General features: G+C 38.7%; 1 protein-coding gene across 1 annotated transcript in view; it reads right to left on the bottom strand.

Annotated features, from left to right (window-relative positions):
• The window catches only part of BPHL (biphenyl hydrolase like), a 43,217-nt gene that overhangs the window by 28,228 nt on the left and 4,420 nt on the right, over window positions 1-10,569 (bottom strand). The window contains exons 2-4 of the mRNA XM_006909305.3: window positions 6,985-7,088; window positions 4,519-4,685; window positions 2,981-3,134 (exon numbers count right to left, since the gene is read on the bottom strand). Coding sequence (XP_006909367.1) covers window positions 2,981-3,134; window positions 4,519-4,685; window positions 6,985-7,088 — 425 coding nt within the window. The remainder of the gene's footprint in view (window positions 1-2,980; window positions 3,135-4,518; window positions 4,686-6,984; window positions 7,089-10,569) is intronic.

The raw sequence follows: 10,569 nt of genomic DNA on the forward strand, positions 1-10,569 counted from the left end.
GGGTCTACAGCAAACTAATAAGTTTCTGCGCAACAAAAGAAACTGTCAACAAGGTAAATAGGCAACCAGCCAAATGGGAAAATATATTTGCGTGCAACACCTCCAATAAGGGCCTAATATTCAAAATATATAAAGAACTCATATGACTCAATAACAACAACAACAACAACAAAACAAACAATCCAATCAAAAAATGGGCAGAGGACCTGAACAGAGACTTCTCCCTAGACGACATACAAATGGCCAACAAATATATGAAAAGATGCTCAACACTGCTAGCTATTAGGGAAATGCAAATCAAAACCACAATGAGATACCATCTCACACCTTTTAGAATGGCTATTATCAACAGGACAAGTAATAACAAATGTTGGAGAGGATGCGGAGAAATAGGAACCCTCATATGCTGTTGGTGAGACTGCAAATTGGGACAGCCACTATGCAGGTTCCTCAAAAAACTAAGAATCCATCTACAATATGATCCAGCAATCCCTCTACTGGATATTTACCCAAAAGACTTGAAAACTCTTTTCGAAACTATATATGCATACTGATGTTCATAGCAGCATTATTCACCGTCGCCAGAACATGGAAGCAACTAAGGGTCTTACGATAGATGATTGGCTAAAGAAGCTGTGGCACATATATTCAATGGAATATTACTCAGCCATAAAAAGAGATGAAATACTGCCATTTGCAACAACATGGATGGACCTTGAAATAATCATACTAAGCGAAACAAGCCGGACAGAAAAGGTTGAAAATCACATATGTGGGATAAAAACCTAAAAACAACAAATGAACAGGACAAACAAACAGAGACTCATGGACATGGACAATGGACTAGTGGTTACCAGAAGGGAGGGTTAGCGGGTGGAGGAAAATAAAAAAATAAAATGTTTAAAAAATTATGTATACATAGAATGAAAAATAAATAAATAAACTGGCATAAAAAAATTGTAGGATGCAGCCAAAGCAGTACTTAGAGGAAAACTTATAGCATTAAAAATGTTTATATTTAAAAGAAGAGAGTTCTAAATCAATAGTCTAAGCTTCTACTTTAAGAAATTAGAAAAAAGCAATTTAAAACTTAAAGCAAGCACAAGAAAGAAAATAATACAGAGCAGATAGAAAACAATAGAAAGAAATCAATAAAACCAAAAGGTAGTTTTTTGAAAAAAAAAAAAAATCAATGAAATTGATAATTCTCTAGTTAAATTAGTCAGGATAAAAAGAGAGATGACATAAATTACCTGTTTGGGGGGAAAATAAGGGGATATCACTATAGCCCTTACAAACTTTTAAGGAATAACAAGATAATACTACAAACAACTCTAAAAGAATCCACTGGCTTTGACAACAAGGAAATTAAACTTATCTTAGTGAGAAGTTTTAGTAGAGTGGACCAGAATGGGAGACAGGCCAGAATAGTCTGAAGAAGGAATGAGAGGAGAATTACAGAAGCAGAGAGTACAGACAACTCTTTCAATAAGTTTATGGGAAAGGACAAAGAATGGTAAGCTGGTATCTATAGGTAAGAAGGGCAACCTTTTGGAGGTGGAATCATGCCCTCCTTTATAGGCTGAGAGGGAAGATCCACACGGAGAAGTCAATGATACAAAAGAGAGAGAGAGAACCAAAGGTCTTAGAGGCAGTGGGAGGAAATGGACCAGCAACAAAGTGGAATGGCTTACTTTGCACATGACAGACACTCTCCTCTTAATCAGGTGGAGATACAATAAGAACAGGCAGGAGTACTGACTAGGACTGGTAACTAAATCAGATTTATCATTTAAGAGTTTCATAGTTCTTCACCAAACAGAAATACTGTCAAGAACTAAGATTCTATAATAGAACATTGCCATTAAATAGCTTACTTAAGTCATCTTAATTGCAGAACAGCTGAAAAAGACTAGATTTGTGATATTCTAGTGCATGGGTCTGCAAACTATTTCTGTAAAGGACCAGAGAGAAAATATTTTAGGCTCTGCAAGCCAAGAGGCAAAAATAAAAGATATTATGCAGATAAAGGAGAGAAACTTCTGATCTGCCTGGTACTAACTGTCTGGGATGGCCTTTCCAATAGAAACACACCCAGGACAAAAAATTACTGGCCTGAAGAGAAGGGTCTTGGTGGGCCAGACCAGCATGTGATGGTGGAGGGATAGCCCAGGTCAATTTTACTTTTTGCCCCAGATCCCTCCCTATCCCTGCCAGATCCTGATGCACCCTTCTCTCCTCCCAAGGGTCCAGCAGTCTTAATTTGGGCAGCCTGCTGGAAGCTAAGCAACTTCTGAATTACCAACTGAAATTCCGTGACTGGGTGCCCAGTAATTGCCAACAGTCACCAGTGGCCACCAGTGAAGACCCTGGATAGCAACACTGAAAGTGGAGGATGAAACAAGGATGGAGGAGGATACCCCATCTTAGTCTTCAAGATTTATGATGCTAACCTCCTCAATTGGTGCTTAGGCCTTACAAAAACAGGTAGCGGGATGGATTTGGCCCATAGGCTTTAGTTTGCTAGCGACTGTTCTCCTGTCTCTAAAAAACCTCGAAGATAAGCCTAAAGGACAACCTTAAAAATGTGAATGGCACAAAAATTCTTTATCAAAAGATAAGGTTTCATATTTGAATACAATGTTCCTTTTTGTACTCATATTATTTTAAATGGGGTAATGAATAACACTTCACATCATGCCCCCTCCTTCCTTGAAGTTCACTATCAGTAGTAGAAAGCGTAAATACTGATTTAGCCCTTTCCTGAGTCATAAAAGTGTCACTTCTGGAAAGAGCTTTAAAACATAGGCTGGTTAAATTGTATTACTTTTCTGAAAATTCATTATTCTTCCTACTTTAGAATTGAGAGCTGGAAGTAAATGAGATATGGCTTGTCAGTACATATCAAAATAAGACATGAAAGGGAAGAGGGAAGAGGAGGATGCTACTTGTCACGACATCTCCAGTTCATGGAACCTACTCTGATAAATCACTTCGTCTTCCTCAGTCACATAGGCGTTGGCTCCCCAAATCACCATCTTGTGGATGTAAGATGGATGTTTTGCAGCTGCAATGAGTGCTGTTATACCACCATCACTCCACCCCAGCAAAGAGACCTTCTTAAACTTCAGCGTCTGTGATAAATAGAACAAAAAGCACAGCACAAGTTATTGCTCCTCTGTTAAAAGAACCCAATAATCAATAATTAACAGCTGTGGGGTTTGGAATATTAATTAGTAAAGAAAAATCTTAGCGTTCACCATTTGGTGACATAAATATTTTCTCTCAATTAGTTTGGTATAAATATAATTGTCATAAAAACTTAAGTACATAGTCCTGTTTTAAATTATGAAGGACCTACATCTTCAGGTTGGACAAAAGCTCAAAGAACTGAAAACAATGGTGATTAGCTGTATTCGGACATCACAGCAAAGACTTTGAGAATAGCTGTGTAGATGAGAGAGGAAAGTGGATGAAATGAAGTCACTGCATCTGGTAAAGTCACTAATTGCAATTATGCGAAGAATTGGCTAAAGGAAGGTTGGAAGAGAATGGTGTCATGGGGAGGGTGAATCAACCAGGCTCTGAAAATGTGTTTCACAAGGAAAATGAACAATGATTACATCTGGAAGATGCTGTCTTGAATACTTGGGAAAATTTAAGTTAAAGAATTAACAAATATCCATCCAAGATATTTCCTGGTAAATTGAGATAACTACTATGGATAACAATCTGGTACTATCTTGTAAAATAAACATTTGCATCTATAACTTAGCAAGTCATCTCCTAAATATGTATGGAAGAAAGGAAGAAGAAGAAAGATGAAAGAAGAAGAAAGAAGAAAGAAGAAAGCAGAAAGCAGAGGAAGAGGAAGAGGAAGAGGAAGAGGAAGAGGAAGAGGAAGGAGAAGAGGAAGAAGAGGAAGAAGAAGAAGAGGAAGAGGAAGAAGAGGAAGGCGGAAAAGGAAGAAAGAAAGGAGGAGGAGGAGAAGGAGGAGGAGGAGGAACTAAAATGCCCAGGGGAACAGAATATTCACTGCACTTATGTTTATAGTCACAAAAAAGGCAACTTAAAAATTAAGTAATTTATCTACCATAGAAGAGAGGTAAAATAAGACACAGTACATCCATATAATAGAACACCATGTGCCTACTGTAATGCTGATATAAACATATTTATTGACATAGAAGTATCTCTTTGACAAATTGTTCAATGAAATAGTAAGTTGGAGAAACATTAGGCACAGTATGATGCCATCAATATAAAACTATGTATTTATATATGCAATAAGATTGGCCAGAAAGGCAAAGCCTCAAAGTCTTGGTAGTAATATCTCTAAATAGTTGGATTGTGGGATATTTCTACTTTCTTCTTTATACCTATTTGAACTCAATTTTCTATAGGAATTGCATGGTATTGACCTCGTAGAAATGAAAAACAAAAACAAGACGAATTAAGACAGGTCCAACTATCTTCTCTCCCTTGAGTTCTTCTTGGGCTCTTCCCTGAGAAACCCACCTTCATCAAATCAACAGCGTCTTTTGCATCCCTTTCAAAAAAATCCACTGGAAAATCTCGATCTGGTGGTCTGGAATGTCCATATCCTCGAGGATCGAAGGCAACCACTGTGAAGAGCTTCTTATTTAAGTTCTTAATCTGAGGTTGAAAATCAGTCTCTCCACTTCCTAAAAATAGCCAATTGGTTAATTCAGGAGAATGCTTTCATTGTTTCAAACACATTACTGTTAAAACAGAAATAAGTACAATCTTAAAACAAAGTAACTAGTTTCTACTCAAAGTTAGACACCAGAATGTAATCAGCAAAGAAGCTTGCAATGATGGAATCCATTTACTGGGAGATGGACTTCCTTTCCTGGTGGAGCTCAGACCTGCCTCTTATCTCCCCCTAGTGGCTACTTTGAGAAAGACAGAGGCTCTGATTTTTCATTTGGTCTTTTTTTATTATTATAGTCCTGCACTTTTAATGACTCTTCTGCTTTATTTTCCTTTAAAATTTTTTTTAAAAAGAATTAAAAAAGAATTTATGAAACTGCTCAGAAATAAATATGATTCTGGGTTATTTTTTCTTTCTTTTTAAGAAGTGACTTATAAGTGAGAGAGATCCTAATATCTATAGAGAAATTTATGAGATTCGATCCAAGTTATTCAAAGCAGAATTCTAAAATCTCATTTTTTTTTTTTGCTAAGCTAATGTGAATAGCCCTGAAGATTGGGGGTGGGGGATATAACTAGAAATCATAAAACTAAACATGGAAATGAGGGAGGAGGGTAGGGTGTGGAAGAAATCAAATTAGTTTATTTCAGTAAAACATTACAAAACAGCATGTGTTAACAAGCCAGTAGTGGACTTGACTGGCAGTCCCCAGTGTGTGCACATAGAAAGTTCTCTGTGGTATGCTCACATCCATTGCATGCAGCATGTAAAGCCAGATTCTCAAGGAGTCCAGTCCAGGGGCAAGTCAGCAATTTATTTTTAAGGTCTGCTTGGTTTCTGAATATTCATAGGTCAGGCCACATCTTGCTTGATAAACTGTTATCAGAAAATGTCTTTCAAGATAGTGCAGGATCATTTAACATTATCAAGGACCATCAATGTTCCTGATGAGATATGCCTTTCTCAACGTCAGGTATACAATTCAGAAAACCCAAGTCAAAAACATAAATGGATTTCAAGCTCATGCTTACTGCTCTGACATGGGAAACTTCTCTTATGGTCCTGGAACTGGAGGGACTTCCCCATGGGAACCACCCTGAAGGAGGGGCAGGAGGTGAGAAGGCCGGGAAAGAAAAGTCTAATTCAAGACCAGTTTCAGAAATAACACTTGCTTCCTGGCACACAGGTATACATTTGAAGACCAATGCAAAAAATACTAGAACATTAAAAAAAAATTTTAAGGAACAATTATATGATATTTGACAAGAAAACATACCAACGCTGGTTGCCTGAGGAGAGGGGAACTGGGTGCTTGGGACAGGGGATTGGGAGAGAGAATTTCAGTGTTTAACTTTTTAATTTTTGAATCAGGTTAATGTTTTGCATAAACAAAAATTAAATTGTCAAAAGTTTTTTATACCTGAACAATTGTGATACTGAAATAATGGAAATCTAAGCCGGTAAACTGTTCATTGCTTTACAGATAACTGTGGCTCTAATATCAGCCATTGGAGTAAATGTCTTCCTTCATTACAATAGCTTAAGGGAAAAAAATGATACTATCTAGATAAGGATGACTCAGTAGCCACAATGGTACCACAATCAAGTGAAGATCAGGCAGGTGGAACCATCAAGTAACTGAAAAATTTTAGGAGAAAGAAGCAAATCATAAGGAGATGGTATATATTGGTAACGACTCAATGCTAAAACTCTTAAAACCAAATTTGCGATGTCCTGGAATCACTGGAAATTTTCCCCCTAAACTTTCTACATCTCAACTTCTTTTCTGTAAAATGAGATTGAGATCCAGCAGGATTTACAATGCTCCATTCATACCAATCTAATTTGGGTTTTCAAAAAGCCTTTAAATTCAACTTTGTTCTTAGCTCTTATTTTAATTAAACATATAGTCAACCACAACAAGGAAATCAATCCATCTTTCAGCACTGAAAGTCTCCCATCCTGGAACCCCTCAATTCCAGGCAAACTGGGATGGTTGGTCACCCACTCATCTTCTTCCTTCATCTATCCCTTCTTCCCACATCCCTTTCCTTGACTGCTGTCATCCTCTCAAATTGTAGGCAACTATAAATGTGCTTGCATGGAAAAAAACAGGTATTTAAAGGAACAAAAAATATATATATAGCAGAAAGCTATCTTTCTGTATCACTGAAAGTTGATTGTAGCAAACAGTACTTAGAGCATTTCAGCAAAGCACTAAAATTAATAATCAACATTTGGCAACTACTATTGTGAAAGCATCATAGGTTACACAGCATGCAAGAACATTCCATTAAAACCTTCCAGACCCAACATTCCAGGAAGCAGCAGGACTGCATGCTCGCCCTCTCCGGTCTGCTGGTAATGCAGGTGGACACCATTCACAGCCACTTTGGCAGAGATTACTGAGGTACTAGAAGAGAAAAACCCCATCCCCAAAGGAAAATTATTATTTAGTGGTGCCAAAGTAATATGACCAAACTGCCCTTTTATATACACGAGTCAGTTCTAGTACCCTTCTCAGTCTTCTTGGATTATTTTGATTTGTGCTTCAGTTTTCCAAACCTAAAAAGGACATAGGTTTGTATCTTCCTTACTAGACTGCAGATCTGGATTGTATCTTCATGTTTGAATATCCTGCAGGAGCAGCTCAGGCTTACCCTATAAAAGTACTGATTGGCTTGCTCAAGTCAATGGCCCTACAGGCCCATGGGCACATGCCTGGTGAGCTGGAAGCCAGTGGTGCCAAAGGGCAGGCTGACATGGGAGCTCCACGCAATGAAATGCGAGGCTGAGCATCAGCAGCACAGACCCTTAGCAGGTCTAGGGGAGTTACCTAGACCTGCAGCTGCCTTGGCACCATTCCTAAACATAAAATTGGTCTCAGGAATCTACAGGGAAGGTCTTGATCTCAAGGCTGTCCTTTAGGCATATGGCTCATCACATTCCCTAGCCAGCTATAGAAGGACTCGTTAGGAATGCCCAACTGCACTGATTGACCAGACTGGTTTTTAAGATGTTGAGATATTTCTGTGTTGATTGTTAAATAACTGGGTCCATAAGCTCTCAGCTCAAGAGCCTTCCTCCTGTCACCAACCCTCCTTGGCACAAGACCTCCGTGGTGCAGCATCTAACTGCACATGCTTGGCATGGAGACGGTCTTGAGCCAGGGCTACTGCTAGGTAGGGTCTGTTCTGACTGAATGATGTGTGTGCTGTACCAGGTGTTATGCTCTGATTAACCTCTCCTCAGCTGCTTTTCCAGAAGCTCTGAGATGACTATGCTGGGATATACCAGAAAAGAGCATATCAAAGGCCCCTGCATTAGGCTCTAACAGCCTCCCCACCAATTTCCCAGATGGCTGGATGACAGGAGAGACATTATGGTATGCCGGGACAGATGCTGGAACAAATGTGTTGAATACAGGTACATTGTTTTAAACATCACACAATTTCTAGAAATATATGACAGAATTGGTAGGTGACAAGGCCTGACATATCTATAAGCACATTATCTACAGAAATATTATGGGAGGATTAATAATAAAGCCATACTGAGCAATGGTAGTGTCATACTGACACTGCTAAGTTACCTATTATTAATGTCTAATTTCTCTGAGTAATTCGTTTTTATTGTTAAGATGGCTCTAGGAGCAAGATAAAAGCAAATAATACTCTACTAATATTCATTTCAGCAAACATTTGTTTACTGACACATTTGCTTTGTTCACAGTCTAGTAGGAGAAAAGATAAAGACACAAAGACTGATTTGCAAACCCGCAGGGAAGGGTAGGGTATGAGTGAGGAAAGAAAAGCTTGAGGTACATGTTTGGAGCAAAAGTTATTACTATTTCCTGTGTTCACCACACAGGAATGAGGCATCTCCCCAAATAAAGGTGACCAGCATTTGCACAGCTCATGTTAGTGAGGATGTGTACCTTTATTACTCCTGTTCCCTAACTATTTCTGAGGGGCTCCCCTTCTTGCGTCAAGGATATGCTTGTAAAAGTCATTTTGTACAGTGAAGATATTACGTACAATAAGAAGAACCTCAGCCCACCAAGCCAACTTTCTCAATGTCCAAGCCAGTGAGTGCTGCTGACTTGATTCTGTTTGCCTCTCTCCAGGAGCCCAGGAATCAGCCCTAGGGCACTGGCTTATGCAAGCTTCCTTTCCTTCTGCTTTCATGATCATTCCAAAATCTCTTTTGTGAAAAACCTAATTTCCCTCTGTACTTTGCTGTCTATGTTTTGACTCCCCATTCCAACTTTATTATTATTATTCCCTATCTCATATTCTTTCAGTTGCCTAATAAGAATATAGAAATAAAACCAGAAAGTCTAGAACTGGGCATAACGGCAACTCAATGTCAGGGTTGAAGAAGAGTGCGAAAGTAGAGTTTGAGATGTTGAACTTCCAAGAATGTGGTGGGGAGGGTGATTCTAGAAGAAACAGTATGATCAAAGGCCCAGGAGCAAAAGACATATGTGGGAACAAGGCAGAATTCAGCCTGGCAGGAGTGTGGGGGCAAAGAAGGAGCATATTTTGAAGCTAAACAGTTAAAGGGTTTGCAGCTAAGGCTAAGGGGAAAGATGTGTCCCTAGTGCTTTGTCATCAACACCCTGTATGGAGTCACAGGAGAGGCACCCGTCATTATCACATCACCCTATCCCTTAGGGTTAATGGAGCTTGCCAAAACCTTTCATTGGTCTCTAGTTTGGGGAAACAGGACAGAGGACTGCTTATGAACAAAAGCAAATCAAACGCAATTTCGAGTATAAGAAAAAAAGTTTATTTTTAAAAATAATAGTTATTAAATGATTTTAACATAAATATAATTGAAATGGGTATAGCATTTTTTCTTTACCTTATCAAGGGGCCCTTTAGACGGCAGGCAGGTCTTACATAAATATTGTTATATGTATGGTGCAAGATAATCAGCTGCAGAGATCAGGCCTTGAATGGCCCCCAATATGTGCTTATTACATGAACCACATTCAAGATACCAAATTTTACAAACTCTCAGGTAAAAAAAAAAAGATAGAAAAGTTCAGAACTTTTAAAGAACAAAAATGAATCCCTCTCCCTTGGGGCTATCAATGTCTTTTCCATCACTTTCTCCCTCCTAATAATCGCTTCTCTAACCCAGGTGTTCTTAACCAGATGTGTACATTAGAATTACCCATGGAAAGTTAAAAATATACCTGCATAGGACAACCCTGGGAGACCATCATTCAGTGACTGGAGTAGAGCCCTGGCATGTACTTTCTAAAACACCAAGACCCTACTGTACTATTTATTCACTCATTCATGTATTTCCTGAACATCTACTTTGTCAGGGTGTTCCATGTTGCTTAGAGGCTGGCAGGCAAGGCAGATAATTAAACCTGCAAGCAGCAGGTAGTATACAGTTTGCCAAGTACTATAATAGAGAAGTAGAGGGATACAGGAGACTCGGGGGCGTTAAGAGGGGTGGGTTTGGCGTTAGACACCACCAAGTTCACCAAGACCTCACCAACATCTACAAGGATGCCCACTCAGCTCCTTTTTATGAGAGCATTTCCTGATTCTCACTATATCAGTGGAGCTAAAACTTAGATTTGAAACATCTGGCAAACTTTCTTTTGAGTGCCTAATAAATTTTAATTATTATTATAACTATGCATATTTTTTTTCTGGCAAACTTTTAAATCTCTGGATGCCCAGACTGCACTAAATCAACATCTCTGGGGTACGATCCAGGTATCTGTATATTTTTAAATCCCCAAGAGATTCCAATAGGTAACCCAGGTTAAAAATAACTGTACTGAGTTAATTTCTTAAAGGAGAAAAAAATCCTATCTCCCTTTTAAAAACAGCCTGTAGGAAGGCATGCTCACCTAGAAAAGCTTGTCT

This window comes from Pteropus alecto, unplaced genomic scaffold (assembly GCF_000325575.1).
Source record: "Pteropus alecto unplaced genomic scaffold, ASM32557v1 scaffold121, whole genome shotgun sequence".
NCBI classification, from domain to species: Eukaryota; Metazoa; Chordata; class Mammalia; order Chiroptera; family Pteropodidae; genus Pteropus; species Pteropus alecto.